Source organism: Syngnathoides biaculeatus, chromosome 7 (genome assembly GCF_019802595.1).
Source record: "Syngnathoides biaculeatus isolate LvHL_M chromosome 7, ASM1980259v1, whole genome shotgun sequence".
In the NCBI taxonomy this organism is placed as follows: domain Eukaryota; kingdom Metazoa; phylum Chordata; class Actinopteri; order Syngnathiformes; family Syngnathidae; genus Syngnathoides; species Syngnathoides biaculeatus.
Window position 1 is genome coordinate 8,752,318 of NC_084646.1, and position 18,330 is coordinate 8,770,647.

The window sequence follows — 18,330 nt, forward strand, 5'->3', positions numbered from 1 at the left end:
GTTTAATGGCGCAGTGGGGGAGGAACCCTGGACGCGGGAAAAGGATACCCAACGAAAAAAACTCAAACTTAAATACATTGTCCAATCACAATGCCTCATGTGACACCAGCTGTGACCGGCGACAGGCGTCAGAGATGAAACCGCCCCTCTCGGCCGTGGTCCTGCCTTGCTCATGACGCCTTTAGCTCACCGACGACACTTAGTACAGGAAAATACGCGAGTCGGTGAGGGCCCCACCCCCGCCCCCCCTGTTTTAAGCCCTCGCTTAAGAAATATCATCAAACATGAGTATGGACGCCGCAAAAAAGAAGACAAAAACGCGGCCAACTTTTTAACGATGTCATTTTCGAAGCGCGTCTGCCAGTGAAGTGAAATGTGGAGCAGCATTTTTGCTCGATGGAAAATATGACGCCGACATTCCGCCGAAAAGCAAGCTCGGAATGGGAAAAGTGAACGAACTAACTAAAAATCCCGACTGGCCGCGCGGCAGTCACTTTTCACACAATCTAGTTCAACAGCGGGCGGCACGATTGGTCAGCTGGAAAGGCATGGCCTCACAGTTCTGAGGTCCCGGGTTCGATCCCGGCCCCCCTGTGTGGAGTTTCCGTGCTGTCCGGGAACTCCAGTTTCCTCTCACATCCCCAAAACATTGGACACTCTAAATTGCCCCTAGCTGGGATAGGCTTCAGCACTCCCGTGACCCTCGTGAGGATCAGCGGCTAAGAAAATGCATGGTTGGATAGTATAAAATTCACTTGTTTACATACATTTTTTGGGTGAGTTTACGTTAAAAAAAAAATATGGACAAAATTATCCTTCACACCTAAACAGCTTATTAATTTTATGGTGAAAAAAATATTTGAGATATAATTGTTTTGTGATGTATTTTGTAGCATGTCAAACAATAAATACGTTAGTAGAGAAGAAAATGGATGGATGGATAGTTCAAGCGCGAAAGAATCGTTCCGGGTCCGTCCCAAGAAGTCCTTCCAAGACGGAGAGATGGCAAAAGAGGCACAGCTGACTCGTTGTTCCGATCTTTTGAAAAATAAGGCGGAAATATTGTTTTCAATCAAATCTCCGCAGCTGTAAAGGCGCCGCGGAGCCGTGGCTGACGTGTGGAAGGACGTCGGAGGACGAATCCACTGACGGGAGTGACGCGGCCCAGGTGTGCATTTTCATCCGTGTGCCGCTTAGTGATCATCAACGTGAATTTGACGTGAAATATGTTTTGCATTTTTGTAGTGGGACTTGGTCATTCTATTTCATTATTGGTCGTTCTAAAAAAAAAAAAAAAAAAAAAAATGTCAGCGCCTCGCCCTGTCCCCGGTCGATCGCGAAAGTAGATCTTGGGGTAAAAAAAAAAAAAAAAAAAATTGTCTGGGCACCCCTACTCTAGGTACTGTGGTTTTCGTAGTCTTGGATGTGTGCCTTTAAGGGGAGTGGCCTCACCCTCGCTGGGTGAGTACGCCTGGGTTACTAGTGACCTACTGTGGTTCTCGGATCGCGTTTGCAAGTGCGCATCGCGGTATCTTAACACGTTTCTGCCGTTGTCGTCGCTCGGCGCGTGGTGCGATTTGTTCTCCGTACCTTTAAGAAAAAAAGAAGAGAGGGGAAAAAAGCTCGGAAATTGAAAGTCAGATGGTACCAATACTCCAAAATGAACGGAGGACTTCAAAGGGATTTGATTCTTATTATTGCTGACTAAAGGCCTTTCAATAATAACGCCGACTGGCATAAAAAGCGAGCCGCAAATTCAAAACTCACTGAGGGGAACTGAAAATATTGTTTTTAATGATTACTTATGATGTGTCTTTGGACAGATGACTTCCTGGCGTTATCCGCTCTCGCCAGAAAAACTAAATGAAAATGACTTTGCGTATCTCGTCGGTGCCGCGTCGTGAGCGTGAGTACCGAGAGCTCTTTACAAGCGTCGATCCGGGCTCGGCCGAGCAGCCTCAAGCGCCCGTCGCCTCGCTCGGCCTCCGAGACTTGTCCGACATCGAGGCACCTCCCCGATCCCTTTGCTGGAGTCTGGCCCGGTCCCGTGGACCCGTTTTTTACGGGCCTTCCGGTGCCAGAGGCTCAAACAATTTTCCCAAAAGCCATTTAGCTAACGGATAGCCTCGATCTTGCGCTCTTGTCACCCAATAAGCAACCAAAAGGTATTTGAACACAAATGGTTGCGCAAGACATGTTGCAGGCAGATGTCAGAGCATTACTCACAGGCATATATTCTTTATCCTCTGCAGAGAATGACCATTATTCCCGTGGCTCACTGTACTGTTTGTGTATAATATTCTGTCCTCGTAGGCCTAGCTCCATCCAACTGAAGGAGCAGTACAATGTTCATTGGATTGAAAAAAAAATTAATACATTTTATTTATTTATATTATTTGTATTATTTATCAATATTTATCTATTTTTCTAATTTAGTTATGTCATTACTGTATGTTTTTCCTGAAGTATTGTAGAAATAAAAATCTGTCCGTCCGGCTCGCTAGCGAGATTATTTTATATTCCTTTTTGGGAATATCTGACACCAGAAGTTTTCGTCATCGTTTTCAGTCCAAGTCACTTTTCTGCCCGCCGCGTATTGTTTACAAATATGACAAAAAGCTTTCCGAAAGGTGTTTTTTTTTTTTTTTTTGTAACTTTAACTGCTGTCGCTCACCAACCACGAATATCGCGTAGCGCATTCCGCGATCACTCGGACCGACCGACGTGGCCTTGCCTTCCAAAAAGCCATTTAGCTAACCGATAGCCTCTTTCTTGCGGTCTTGTCACCCAATAAGCAACCAAAAGGTATTTGAACACAAATGGTTCCGCAAGACATGTTTCAGGCAGATGTCAGAGCATTACTCACAGGCATATATTCTTTATCCTCTGCAGAGCATGACCAATATTACTGTGGCTCACTGAGGATTCCTTCTATATCCGTACTGTTCGTGTATAATATTCTGTCCTCGTAGGCCTAGGTGCGCCCAAAAGAAAGATCAGTACAATGTTCATTGGATTGAAGCAAAAAAAAAAAAAAAGAATTTTCCATTTTATTATTTATGTATTCATTTATGTATATTATTTATTAATATTTATCTATTTTTTTCTACTTTAGCTTTGTCATTACTGTATGTTTTTCATGAAGTATTTTAGAAATAAAAATCTGTGTTTCCGTCCGGCTCCCTCGCCAGATTCTTTGATATTCCTTTTTGGGAATATCTGGCACCACAATTTTTCATCATCGTTTTCAGTCCAAGTCACTTTTCTGCCCGCCGCTTATTGTTTACAAATATGACAAAAAGCTTTCCGAAAGGTGTTTTTTTTTTTTTTTTTGTAACTTTTGACTGCTGTCGCTCACCAACCACGAATATCGCGTAGCGCATTCCGCGATCACTCGGAGGCTCTTTTCTGTCCGCTTATTATGGGATGCGGTTTGGCCGCCGACGAAACGCTTTGTGATTGTCTCTGATTAATCTTGGCAACTTCTCGGTTTCGGGATAAAAAAAAAAAATAATAAGATAAAAATCCTGTTTTGGTAGTAGTTGTCAGAACGGGGTCCTCTCATGTGGTTTGTGGACTCTGCGCATTGTAAAATAATCAAGATTTTTTTTTTTTCCTGTGCGATTCCAATAATCATGTTGTTTTTAGCGCTGCCCCCCCCCCCCCCACTACTAGAGTAAAGCTCGGCTATTTCTGCAAATTGAGAGGAGAAAAAAAAAAAAAAAAAAAACCTCAACGCGACTAATTGAATCCCCATGAAAATTCACAATTTCATATATTACTACAGCGGTACCTCGACTCACTAGCCGGTCGCTACAATGGTCTTGATATAGCGACCGAACGTCCAAGTTGGCAACATAGACAGTGCTTCTGTCAACTAGATGTTTCGTTGGCAGCCGCGTTGTTAGTGTCAGCAGTGCACTTCCTGTTCGACGGCGAGCTTCTGTTGATCGACTGTCAGGTGCCGTTTTGGTCTCGTGATGTCAAAATGTGAACTGCATTCATGATGTAAAACACCAGTCGTCCATCCATTATCTGAGCCGCTTATCCTCACAAGGGTCGCGGGAATGCTGGAGCCAATCCCGGCTACCATTACGCGAGAGGCGGGGTACACCCTGAACTGGTTGCCAGCCAATCGCAGGGCACATCGTCGAGGCAATCGTACTCACAATCACACCTTGTGGCAATTTCGAGTGTCTGATCCATGTTTTTGGGATTGTTTTATGATTTGGGGAGAAAACCCACGCAGGCACGGTGAGAACTTGCAAAGTCCACACAGGTGTGGCCGGGATTCGACCCATGGTCCTCAGAACAGTGAGGCACAGGCTCTGACTGTTAAATTCTATTCAGTTCTAATTGAACCACAAAATGTGATAGCGGACCGATCTTGAATTTTGCTCTTCAGATGTTGTCGATACTTGAAACACTGAACAGTTGGAGATTATTTTATCGTTTATAGAGACGCTTAAATTCAGGTAATTTCACCTGGAATTCTGAATATTATTAACTTTTATGGTGTTGTGTTGCGTCTTGAGAAATGTCATTAATATTTCACCCCCCCCCCCCCCCGCCTCCAAATCCAATACAGGGAGTCCTCGGTCTACGACTGGGATCCGTTCCTAGAGTAGCGACTTAACTCGAATTTCGACTCAAGTCGGATTCCACCATTAAAGCCAGAATTTACATCAAAATACTTTGTAATGAAAAGCAAATACGTTGACATAAGCGAGATGGCGTACTTAGCATAAGTGCAGAGAGGTGGATGGAGAAGAAGAAGAAGAAGAAGAAGAAGAAGGGGAGGCTGTGCTAAGCTATCGCCAAGGAACCTGGTCCTCGATCCTCTCCAGCTCGACAAGTATCAAAGAACCTTGTTTTGCGATCATCGTATCCGACAAAGGAACGGAACCCTTTACATGCGGTAAAATACGGGCGTCGTCTTGAATAATTGTCACCGACTGAAGCCTTGGTGGTCTCCAATCTTTTTACGATCTTGAGCTTCGTTTCCATGGTCGTGGATTTTCTTTCGGCTTTCTTCTTTGGGGCGATAATATCTAAAATGGAGGGCAAAAAAATGCCCAGATGCTCCCGGCTCACAAACACGGACGAGCATTAGCCAGACAAAATGGCGGACGGGGGACGGGCGTTGTAAAGTCGTAAACGTCTTGGGTCGAGACCGTCCTTGACGCGAGGACTCCCTGTAGTTCTTTTTAATGTTTTAAATAGCACTTTAGAGCGGCACGGTGGATCAGGTGGTAAAGCGTTGGCCTCAGAGTTTTGAGGTTCTGGGTTCAATCCCAGACCCGCCTGTATGGAGTTTGCATGTTCTCCCCGTGCCTGCGTGGGTTTCCTCCAGTCACTCCGGTTTCCTCCCACATTCCAAAAACATGCAACATTACTTGGACTCTCTAAATTGCCCCTAGGTGTGATTGTGAGTGCGGCTGTTTGTCTCTATGTGCCCTGCGATTGGGTGGCAAGCGGTTCTGGGCGTACCCCGCCTCCTGCCTGTTAACAGCTGGGATAGGCTCCAGCACTCCCCGCGACCCCCGTGAGGATAAGCGGTGAAGAAAATGGATGGATGACGGACAGGACTTTATAACACTGTTCTCGTAACATAACGTAAAGAATCAAAACAGTTTGTACATCATGACTGATTATTTTGTGACCACGAGTTTCACCACGCGTGCAAATTGGAGAATTATCAGTCGTCGTTTGCAGATGATAAAGAATATATGCCCGTGGGTTTCGCTCAATTGTCTGGCTACGTGCTGATGCGTCACTTCTTTTCAAATATCCGTCGCTCAAGGGGATAAAACGCTGACACATAGATTGCTGTTCGTTCGCCCACCCATGGCATTTCACCTTAAAGCGGTAGCAGTAAGCAAAACGGACGACGGCGCCGCTGTTTTGGTAAATCTCCGAGCCCTTTATCTAGCGATCTTTAATAGCGATGTCGGATGAAAAGTTTAATCTTTCATACTGGCCGCTGATTCGAGGTTATTTTTTGGTCAAGCGACCATGAGAAAAACCGAGCAAGGCACCCGCTCGAGAGTGGCCGAAACCAGCCAGAACAAATTGATTTTCACCCCCATGCAAGTTCTCATGTCTGCCGCTCACAGTAAATCCCGCCGCAGAAAAACATTTCTCAGCGCGTTTTTAGTCACTTAATCGAGTTTCTCCCCCCCCCCCCCCCCGTCTTCCTTTCGCTCTGCACCTGCTTTAAAGAGGAGCTTTCTCGCTAGACGTTGTTATTTTTCATTTACTTGTGCCCCCGAGGTTTTTCCCCAATCATATATCCACTACAAAGCCGACAAATAAGTTCCGGACCCCTTTTTTTGCCGCAGACACAAATACAGACACGAGTTATGAAATTCGCAGAAGCCGGGAAGAGCTTTGGACTTTAATACGCGACATCTGCAGCGGACGAGCGACGCTCTGTGACGCCGCCGCGCATCTGTGGCTTCTGGATGCAAACGCGAAGGAGGACGACGGGACAAAATGCGAGGCCCTGCGAGGTCCTTCAGGCTGGACCCAAATCGAATTCTAGAAGGGGAAATTACTGGAGAAATCTCACGTGAAGGCTGCAGAGCTGACGCTGAACTAAAATTCACGCTATCAAGTTGAAGGACATATTTGGCCTGTGGGGCTCCTGAGGTTTTTTTTGGTCACTGAAGCAAAAACTGGAGGAGTTCGGTGAGGCCGTGGAGAAAGACTTCCAGACGGTTTCGAGGAAGTTCTGGTCCACCGTCCGGTGTCTCAGCAGTGCACTGTCAACACCGCCTATAGTGAGGATGGGGTGTTCGGGTCAGGTCGACTCTGGACGTTTTCAGTCGGTGGGGAGAATACTTGGAAGACCTCCTCAATTCAACAAAACAAAGTTCAAGTATCTTGGGGTCTGGTTTACGCGGGAGGGAAGAATGGAACGAGGGATTGAGGGGCAGGTTGGTGCAGCGTCTGCAGTGAAGAAGAAGGCGCTAACCCGAAAGGCTCACCTGTGGTCCTGGGCTGTGAGTCATGACCAAAAGAACCAGATAACCGGCCCAATCGAGTTTCTTCAGCGGGGTGTCCGGACTTTCACTTAGAGATAGAGTGAGAAGCTCAGTCATCCAGAGGGGGCTCAGAGTAGAGCCGCTGCTCCTCCGCATTGAGAGGTGGCTGGGGGCATCTGATTCGGGGAGGTGTTCCGGGCACGTCCCACCGGTAGGAGACCCCTGGGACGACAGACTACGTCTCTCGTCTGGCCCGGGCGAGCTGGAGGAAGTGGCTGGGGAGACGGAAGTCTGGCTATCCCCGGCCTCGGGTAGAAGATGGATTATGGCAATAGTTCCCAGGATATCCTGAATAAAATGATTATTTTGTAGTTGCAATTATTTGATTTGGTCAAGAACTGTGGAAGAGGGGGTAAATATGTAAAAGATGGTCTTAAATTGAAAATATTTAACTGTTGGAAATTCAGGGGCAGGGGCGGCGCGGCGGCTCAGCTGGTAAAGCGTTGGCCTCACAGTTCTGAGGGCCCGGGTTCAATCCCAGCCCTCCCTGTGTGCAGTTTGCGTGTTCTCCCGGTAGGTTTTCTCCGGGCGGGCACTCCGGTTTCCTCCGACATCCCAAAAACACGCAACATTAATTGGACACTCCAAATTGCCCATAGGTGTGATTGTGAGTGCGGCTGTTTGTCTCTATGTGCCCTGCGATTGGCCGGCGACCAGTTCGGGGTGTACCCCGCCCGCCTCCTGCCCGTTGACAGCTGGGATAGGCTCCGGCACTCCCCGCGACCCTCGTGAGGATAAGCAGAAAAGAAAATGGATGGATGGAAATACAGGGTTATTATTCAAAAGGTGGAATCATGAAAACTGGGGATTTTGGCAATATGGAAAAAAGATCTCAATATTTCCTTAATCATGTTAACAGTTTCCACTTGGAACCTTTTTTTTTTTTTTTCATTTTAAAGTTGTAACGGTTTGAGTCAGTCAAGAAACGTGGAAGAATGTGTAAAAATGTGGATTCATTTCGGAATGTTGTCATGAAAAATCTGGAGTGCTGAAATATGAAAAAATGTTCCCAATAGGTGACAGATGATGTGTGACTTTCTCGTACGCTTGGTTTTTTTTTTTTTGTGGTGTTAAAAATAAGGAATTATTGGAAAAGTTGACATTTTTCGGGATATGAAAAACTTACCAGTCATGCCTTGAATTTTATGAATCGCAGAATAAGATATGTGATAACAATCATTATTTTGATGATCACTTTTATTAGCCGTTTCGGTCCCGAAGGTTTGTGATTTGCGGAGGCAAAGTGGAAACGTTTGAGGTGTCGGGTTTGATTTCCAGACGCATTTGTCTTGCGGTCTTGGCAGCTTGTTGCACTTCAGGTACAGATGTTGGCATCAAACCCGTGACATCCCCAAATGGTGGTGGGGGGGGGGCACTTACTTGCGATGACCCCCCCCCTACTTTTCCTCCGCTTAAAACCACCTATCCATCAGCACATGTGCTTTTCATTTGGACTGCACGTCTCCCAAGACTTCGGAGAGTTTTGAACGCCAACCCGAGCGCTCTCGCTCTCGCTCCAGCACTTAACGCAAAGCTTTGGTGACTTAAAAGGGAAATGTGAGAATTATAGAAAATGAAGTGTCACGGAAAGGTAAAAAAAAAAAAAAAGAAAAGAAACGAAAGCAAGATTACCAACAATTACACGCAATAATAGCACCCAGGCGGCGTGTTGATCTGGTCTTTGTGTACAATTTTGAGTCCGGCCAAATCAAGAAAGATTTTTTATTTATTTTTTTGCCAGAGTAAAGTTCTGACAACCAATCAATCGGCAGAAAAGAGAAGAATGTATTTTTGTATCTCTTAACCTTCATAATAAGACAGAGATGAATTATAGAAAAGAGGAGAACATTTGAATGTTTTACAATATATGTACCGTCATTTCCGGCCTCCAAGCCGCGACTTTTTTCACACGCTTTCAACCCTGCGGTTTATGCGGTGATGCGGCTAATTTGTGCATTTTTTTTTCCCCAACGGCCACCAGAGGCGCTCGAGTAGAAAAGGTAAGAGTGAGACAGGTGGAATATATGTACCGAGGAAGTGACTTTTACTGGCACTGTTAGCACTGCGCTAGCGTTAGCGCTGTCCTAGCATGTTGCGGCTGTGCGACTGGCGTGTCTCAATGATATTTACCGGTACGTTTTATTTTAACCAGCCATGTTAGCGTTAGCGCTAGCACGGATTTAGCATTTGCACTGGCATTAGCGCTGCGCTAACCTTAAACTCTGTGTACCGTCTTTCTTTGTAAATATCTTGTGTTTCAATATGGGCTGTAATTGGAAGAAAGGTTATAACCAGTGTAAATTATATATCATATCATATTTGGAAAGAAACAATATGGAAGTGAATCCTGTTGGGTTATGATGGGAATGAATCATATCTTAAATTTTGTATAGTAGGAGAACAAATAGAATCGTAATTTGTATTAATCACGTGATATTTACCGGTAAGTTTTATTTTAACCAGCCATGTTAGCGTTAGCGCTAGCACGGCGCTACCGCTAATGCTAGCGCCGCCCCAGCGTTAGTGCTGGCTTTAGCGCGGCGCTAGCATTAGCACTAGCGTTAAACTCTTTCTGTGTAGCGTCTTTGTAAATATCTCGTGTTTGAATGTGGGTTTCAACGTGGGCACTTGCGGCTTTTTGTACAGCTGCGGCGCAAGTATGTACCAAACGGTATTTCCTTTACAAATTTACTGGGCGAGGCTTATAACCGGTTGCGCTCTGTAGGCCGGGAATTACGGTATTTGTTTACCTTTACAACATAGAGCACATCGGGTAAAAATCAGATGAGAGCACATAATTGACGGCCATAATAATTGCATCGGATGATTTATTAACCGATTTTAAAACCCCAAATATTCTTGAATGATCACAAATCGCGAGTCGCATCAGTTGGCCTCGTCTTGAGAGACGGGAAGCGTCGAAGTGGAAGGTCTCGTTTTTGGAGCAGCTTCGGAGAAAATGTGTCGGCGCTCTTTGTACTATTTTGCAAGTGGCTTTTTGTCCAAAATCCTGCTCTGACATCTTCAGTTTAGTATTGTGTAATTACACAGCCTGAGCGACAACACGTGAGGACGTTTCGGGAAAGGAAGACGCCGCTTAAGACGTCCACATTAACAACGGCGGAGGTTTCTCGAGGATTTTGTTCTCTGCGGTGGGGGGCGGGGGGTAGAGGTGAAAACAATAGAGGCCTTCTTTTTTTCTCTTCTTCTTTCTTTTTTCCTTTTCTCTCCACGTCGTTGGTAATGCTGACATCAGCGGCCGTTCGTGAGGATGAGCCAACGCACGTGTGCTGAATTTGTACCAGGTGTCCCTCGACAGCGTTCTGCCTCCCGTCTTCCTCCGAAGTCTGTCTGCAATTTTCATCCTTGATCTCCAGCTCTTGTTAACTATTGTTGCTAATTTGTCTCGGAATGGCAGCGGGCTTCTTCTGTGGTCCTGGTTCGCACCCAAATCGACTTTGAGCGCTGAACTGTGTTTAACTGCATCAATGGCGCCTTTTGTGCTTGCGCCTTGATTTGCATTCTGTGGCACGTTTATTGGTTGTATTCGGACCTAATCGACGTGCCGGGAATGACAAATTTCATCTACACGTCCATGTACAGTATGAGAAAACACTGATGCTTGATATGAAAAGATGAATGTGAGAGAAAAGATTTCAGCTTTGATATGGTTTTTGCATTTATGATATGCAACGTAGTCATGAAGAAAATTCACATTTCTAGCTGAGCTAAACTAGTTAAACTGACAATGAATTGTGTAAAAGCGTATAAAATATAACAGGTTAATGTTTGTGGCGGTGGGTACTTCCGTCGTTCTCCGCTTTAGCAGCTAAATTGCATGCTCAATAGGGTTTAACAGGCATGAGCATTTTCACGGAAACGATCGTTCCGTTACCGTGTCGTTACCCAGCCTGAGAAAACACGGAAGCGGAAGTCCGTTTCCCAGATCTCAGGGCTTACTTTTAATAAAGCACCGGTTTCCGCTTCTGCGCTACGCACGCGCAAGGTCGAGTTATTCATGTCAGCGTCACTCAAACGCCAGTCAAACATGTCGGTTGCTAAGCGTGAACGACAAAATGCTCACGCCTGCTAAGGCTTTATTCCGAAGTACATGTAAAAACCGGTTCCCATGAGCATTAACAATGGGAACCGAAAAATCGTTTCCCACCGTTTCCTAGGACAAAAATCAACGGAACCGAAAGATCGGTTACCATACTTGCCGAAATCCTCATGCCTGGTTTAAGGCTGGAGATTGCCTCGTTTAAATGGATTCCCTTGTTTGGAGTTTTGCCCCTGTGTTTTAGGGTCATGACCTTGTTTTCAATCAATTCAATTTGTTAGGCACTTTGTGGCGGCACTGTGGATCAGCTGATAAAGCGTTGGCCTAGCAGTTCTGAGGACCCGGGTTCAATCCCGGCCCCCCCATGAGCGGAGTTTGCATGTTCTCCCCGTGCCTGTGTGGGTTTCCTCCAGTCACTCCGGTTTCCTCCCACATTCCAAAAACCTGCGACATGAATTGGACACTCTAAATTGCCCATAGGTGCGAGTGTGGCATTTTGTCTCCATGTGCCCTGCGATTGGCTGGCAACCAGTTCAGGGTTTACCCTGCCTCCTGCCCGTTGACAGCTGGGATAGGCTCCAGCACTCCCCGCGACCCGCGTGAGGATAAGTGGCTAAAAAGATGGATGAATGGATGGATGGATAGATGGTGACTCCCTTCATTCTCGTCTTTAGCAGCTAAATTGCATGCTCAATTGGGTTTAAGGCTGGAGATTGCCTCGTTTAAAGAGATGTTCCGGTTTGGAGTTTTGCCCGTGCGTTTTGGGTCATAATCTTGTTTTCAATCGTTTCAATCTATTTGGCACTTTGTTCATGAAGTGAAATTAGCGAGCTCATCCTAGCAGAAGCCGTGCACGCAGAAGACAAAGAAGACGTGACATGATCCCACGTAGGGTCTCTTTTGGAGTGGAAGTGGATCTAGCGGTTGTAGAGTTGAGATTAGGTAGCAGGCGAGCCACCGTTGCTCAATTAGTCAAAGACAACCCAGCCAAACAATTTAGACAGACCTGCGATAAAAGGCCTTTCAAAAACCTGATCATCAATCTTTGGTTCCCGTAACTCCCTTTCTGCCACTCCAAAAAGATCCCGGTGGCCATTGTTTACAAACATTCTGAAAACGGTCTGTTGAATCAACTGCTCGGTCACAGATAGAGTCCAATTCGGAAGTCTTCACAAGCAAGATCAAAATCTGAAACTGGATGGAGACATTTCTTGTTTAACCTGATTTTAAAAACCTTGAACCACATCACACCAAGTTTTTTCCCCACTCCAACTACCGTAAACTTAAATTCTTTTGGGCTTCTCGGAGTTAACCGAGGCCACAAAACTTCCTCTGCGACGGCGACTTTGCGGCACCGTCCGCCCGAAGGCCCGTTCGGCTTTGGCCTCCCGACCGACGCTAGCGCGCTCATTGAAATGTAGAACGCTCAATTACCACGGCTCATTCGGTCTAAAGTGAATTTAGTCCTGGGTCCCGTCCAAGCCAGAGCATGTTTGAGGAGCGCATTTTCTCCGGCAAAACTGTTTCTGTTAGCGAGGCTCTAAATCACCGCAGCGCTAACGTCGCGCGGTCAGGGCGATCGGGACCTTCGTCGGGTGTTTCTCTTTCTGGACCTTCGTCGGGTGTTTCTCTTACTGAGCTTCCAAAATCCCCTCCTCCTTTGTCAACTCTTGAAAAAAACAAAAAAGATTTTCCAGATTTTCTGTCTTGAACGTTTATTCTACCTCTCCCTCTGTTATGACTTCCACAGAGGAGGTGATGTTTTCGTCACAACGTTTACACGATTACAAGGAAAAATATTGTACGATTTATTTTTACAAAGATTTGTGGCGCAATTGGGCAGCGGCCCGAGGTTGGAAGGCTGAATTTCAGTGCAAATATCATCAGGATTAATAGCTTGTTAAGATTGCGCAACTTCATCTTCTTTATGATTTTTTTCTTCCTTCTTTGGCCCACTTTCTAGTTCACAATTTAATTCAGTGGACTTCATTCAGTTCTTGCCACTTTCTTAGGACCCGTGGTTATAAAAAAAAAAAAAAAAGAAACGTTGCGAAATACAGGGTGTACCCAAAGTCACTACACAGTAACTTTTCCCAGTTGGGTTTCAGGCATCATTCATCCAGACTTGAGACCATCAGGACTTGACAGCTTTTACTTTAACTTCCAATGTTCGACAAAAAGACGTTTTTCTGTTGTTGTTGGTGTAGCCACGGCAATCGCATTGTTCAGTCGACTTCTAGTTCCAGGAAGGCAGCCGCTTCCTTCGGGCGTTTCCACAGGTCCACAACGGTCAGCGTAGTCGTAGCCGGGTGTCGTGAGGTCCCTGTCCGCATTTCCGGCAGAGGTTGGCGACGGTATTGTCGACACGAGCCATGTAATCATTGAGAATGCGGCTCGGTCCGGAGTTTTGATCTTGTGGCCCGCGGATTTCGGTTTTGTCCACCTCGGGAGTTGGGTAGCCACCAAGTGTGACGACCGGTTTGTAGCCGGCCACCGCGTCTTCAGCCGCCGTTCGACGGCGCCTACGTAGCCCATCTTGGTAGGCTTGTTCGTCGAAAACCGTGTCAGTGGGGATGTCTTGACGGTATTAACGGGCGTCACGGCGAATTAAGCGCGGTTTGAGGTGGTTTGTTTGACACGTGACGGCACGGGTGCGCGGGTATCTGGCAGCGTAGCAGATACTGCCGGGCGAGTAGTTCGTTGTGTTGTCGGTAGGATTTTGGTCTCACGATGCAGGTGGTCCTCGTTTTTCTTAGTCGTTTTTCTTACTCTTAGTGGCTGTGACACTGCTGTCTTGCGCAATTTTCTGTATCATTTCCATGTCAGTTTTCTGGAAACAAGATCAGTTCTTGACCAACTATTATTCCCCCTGATCCTGATCCTGATCCTGATGAAAACACTGAACTCCTAGAGCTGGCAGCTAAAGTCTATCCGGAGGAATAAAGGTAGTGACGTTTGGACAAGCCAGTACCGACACCGCTTGAAACGTGACGGCGGCCTAGATGATGTCACATTCGCTGTTGTGAAACCGGGGGCACGCTCGAGCCAAGCTACTGTCGTTTTCCATCCGTTCTTGTGGGTTCTCTGGTACGAAGCGCGCCGCGGCGACTTGATTGCTACGGACGCGCGGCAACGGTGTCGGTGACATCTTGAGAAGAAAACGCTGTTGCGAAATTGAGTTAGGCAAGCTGGAAACGGGGGGAGGGAGGGGACACGTGGCGCCCGTGGTTCCGAGCGGTGGCACGGGGATATTGGCTCACCTTCTGTAAACATTTCCTCATGCGGCGTTTTGATCCATCCGTCCGTGTTGGCTCCGCCGCCGCGTCTCCTGGCTAATTTTGCGGTATCGCGCCTCCATCCGCGAAGCGCCGATTGCCACTCGATCCAGGACTGATGCAGTGATACATCTTTGTAAATGAGGACCTAAACGTGCTAGAGTGTGTGTGGGGGTGGGGGGGGGGGGGGGACGGTTTCAAACCAACAAGGTCCCACGTGTCCCACACACCATCTGATTATTTGCAGATGGGATTCACATATAAAAACTGTTATTAATGATTGGAAGGGCTTGGAAAAATCCCACCATCAATCATTTCGTGAATACTCAATCGTGCAAAAGAAATAATGATTTACCTTACAAGTGCGTGGAGGATCAAGTAATGCTCGTATTTATACAAAATGACTTATTACAGTGCGCTTGGCGGAACTGGTTTTCCGGACACATGTAATTTGAGTTTCCTTCAATCGCACCAACACTAATATTTGAGATTATTTTCGTTTTGACATTACTCTGCCTGTCACCAGTCGGGTTTTTGCCAAAGGGTACCCAATATATCAGCGGTTGCCGTCATTGTAGCGAGCATCGTTCGACATTCACGTCAACATCGGACGTCTGTTCGTGTTTTTCCACCTGTTCACGGGTCTCCGGTTTCGCCGCTAATCACCTTTTAATAATCGACATCTTTTCTTAATCAATAATCACTGATGGTGTAGCGGTACACACGCCTGCCTGTGGTGCAGGCAGCGTGGGATCGATTCCCGCTCAGTGACGGTGTCCATATCTGCCCCGCGACTGACTGTGACTGGCGACCAGTTCGGGGCGTAGTCCGCCTTTCGCCCGGAGCTACCTGGGATAGGCTCCAGCTTTCCCGCAACCCTTGTGAGGATAAGCGGCTTGGATAATGACACGACATCTCTTTATCATATGCGGGATAATTTTGCTAACAAAAAAAAAATGGCTGGATTAAAAAAAAAAAAAAAAAAAAAAAAAAAGGTTATTATTTAATCAAGAGCAGTGGTTCTCAAACTGGGCCTGGCGGGATCCCCGGTAGTCTGCGAGTTGTAGCTAGGGGCCCCCTCCTTATATAATTTGAAATAAATTACGATATTACATTTAATATAATGAACCAATTACTCCCTACCTTATCTCAGAGCCAGTTAGAAACTCAGATAAGAGTTTGACATATTAGCGCTTTTTTTTTTTTTTTTAATTTTTTTTTTTTTTTAGCCAAAAGGTGCATTAAAGTTGAGAACAAAGGACATATTTTTTGCTCAAATATAGTCCCAATAACATTTTTAATTTGGACCCGAGTGACTGGATTTCGAGTTTGTGGCGATATCGAGTCTGATCCGATTCTTCTGCATTTTTTTTTTCCAGACTGAAGGTGTCTACTCACAAATTAATGGCATAATATCCGAAAAATAAAATTATATTTTGGAAATTCATTTTTTTGGAACAACCTTCTTCAGTCGCTAAACTTTTGCAGCCTTTTTTTACAGATGATTTTTTGTTCTTTTGAAATATTACTTCTAATGATTGTTTTCATTAAATATTTAATTAAGCATTCCCATTTTTTCTTGAAAATGAGCAACTGTTTTGATACTTTTTGAATTTTGCGTTACATACGATACTGTAGTTGTTTTTAATTGACCCGATGACGAGTGGGTGCTGCGCTCTTCTTCTGCTTTCTTTGTTTTTTTTTTCTCGTTTTTTTTTTTTTTTTTTCTCAGTTCTTCTCCCCTCAAAGTTCGTTCTGCAGCTCTGGATTTCCAATAAATATCAATCACGATACAAACGACCACAGAGGGAGTATTTCAAACTTCCTCGTTGCCCAGAAAAACTGTTCCAGCATTAAAAAAAAGAAAGAAAGACAGATTGAGGCCCTCCTTGTTAAAACATAAAAATAAATAAAAGAAAAATACACAAATACAAAACGCTTGAGCGTGAGCATTTCTGGACTTTGCGCGTTGTGATGCGTGACATCGCCACCGCTCCGTTTCCAGGTAACGGCGCCTACTGCTTGGACAAAAATGGCGACGCTGAGCTGGGGGGCGCCATGATGCCGTGCGGGCAGAGTTTGCCGCTGCCGTTGGGGGGCCACCCGGGGGGGCTGTACCCCCAGAGCCTCCATTGCGACAGCCCCGCGCCCGATCTCCTTCTGCAGGACAGCCCTCACCAGGACGCCAGGTAAACGCTCACGACCTACGTACTCGCGTTTGAAAAATGTACGGGTGTGGTCAGTCATGCCCGCAGATATAAAACTATGCACGGGGTCCAACAGCGCTTACGGCCATGCTACCCTGAGAACGCCCGATCTCGTCAGATCTCGGAAGCTAAGCTGGTTTGGCCCTGGTTGAGTACTTGGATGGGAGACCGCCTGGGAATTCCGGGCGCTGTAAGCTTCTCTCCCCGGCTAAAATGCAGAGGGGTTGCGTCAGGAAGGGCATCCGGCGTAAAACCGTGCCAAACAAATGTGCGTCCATCTGAGATGACACGCTGTGGCGACCCCTAACGGGACGAGCCGAAAGATAAAGGAGAAGAAGAAGGGTGGGCTCCGACAATCATGCCCGCAGATAGAAAGTTTGGGGTGTGTGCGTTCTCTTTGTAATTATGAGTATACCCCTTTAAGAGCGGAGGGGGGCGGTGTCAGGTAAACTCAGAAGTGGAAGTAGGCTGAGCAGCAGCTCGTTGGGACCACTGATCTATAAAAAGACTGGATAGCGCATACACATCTAACGGTGTGTCGATTGGTTGAAGGCAGTTTCGCCGCCATCTTGGTACTCCCAAAACACGTGGAGGACATGGTTTACAGGTTGGATTATGGCGGGGGTTTTCTGAATAAAGTTTGGCATGGAGAATTAAAACTGGTCATGTGAGCTTGACATTTTTCCAGTTCTGGTAACGTGAAGGATTTTTACTTCGACTTGGTAAGGCAAAAAAGGCGAAGTGCAAAGGAAAGACATGGAACACCGTGACTGGCAACAAACCTTGCATATTACCCAGGGCCCGATTTCCGTGACCTCTGAACTTTTCCCAAAATACGCTGTGAAAATCTGAGCGTTTTTTTGTCTTAAAAACATGACATTTTAAGTCAATCAGTCCGATATATTTTTGGAAATAAGGACTCGCAATGGTAAATTTTCCGTGCGTGATTTTCCGCCCTCGACTGTGCAGATCTGCGCCCGTCAAATCACAGCGACTGCTTACTGTACTGTGTTAGTCATCGATAGAGCCTGTGAACAGCTCGCAATATCGTTTCTCTCGCTCTGTTTTTCTGTCGCCATAGTTTGGGGAGGTGAGTGGTCTGGAGGGCGGGGGGTGGGTGGGGGGGGGGCGCACGAGACAAAGACGATTCCTTCATCGTGAGACAGCCTTGGAAAAAAGAGAGCTCTTCTCACATCACTCAGGGGCTCTGGACAAAATCCATAATGAGCCAACTGACAGGAATTATTATGTCGGGGATCGGGGAAACCTGAGCGGGGTGCGCCCCCCCCCCCCATTCAGCCGGGCAAATATTCCCACCATAATACACGGCATTGTCATCGGCAAAGCCGTCTGAGGCCCAAACGGGTGACTGGCCATTCATCCCCCGATCTTGGCTCGGCTTTAACCCCTATTGTGCCATCAAAGCCCGTCGGACGGACACACGAGCCAGCGGCCTCTCGGTCCCGCTCGCCGTCGCGCTTCCTAATCGGCGTCGTCCGTGCCCGTCCACATTCTCGCATTACTTGGTTTAGTTTCGTACGGCTACACGGTAAGAACATTTTGGCTCATCGGGGACGGATTAAAACATCGTCTTGTCGAGACGGAAGATGTGGCAAAAGTGCTCCCGCCCCAAAGGAAAAAAAAAAGCTCTGGTAGGAGTAAAAATACAAATTTTTGCTAGTAAAATGACAAATGATAATAAATCCAAGGAAGACAATTCAACATTATTTTACTGCATTTTA

At 46.3% G+C, this 18,330-nt stretch overlaps 1 protein-coding gene and 1 pseudogene across 1 annotated transcript in view; both read left to right on the forward strand.

Moving 5' to 3' along the window:
* LOC133503699 (zinc finger protein GLIS1) overlaps positions 1 to 18,330 on the forward strand; it is a 133,350-nt gene that overhangs the window by 36,928 nt on the left and 78,092 nt on the right. Inside the window, exon 4 of the mRNA XM_061825563.1 lies at positions 16,387 to 16,570. Coding sequence (XP_061681547.1) covers positions 16,387 to 16,570 — 184 coding nt within the window. The remainder of the gene's footprint in view (positions 1 to 16,386; positions 16,571 to 18,330) is intronic.
* Positions 16,666 to 16,785, forward strand: LOC133504174 (5S ribosomal RNA; annotated as a pseudogene).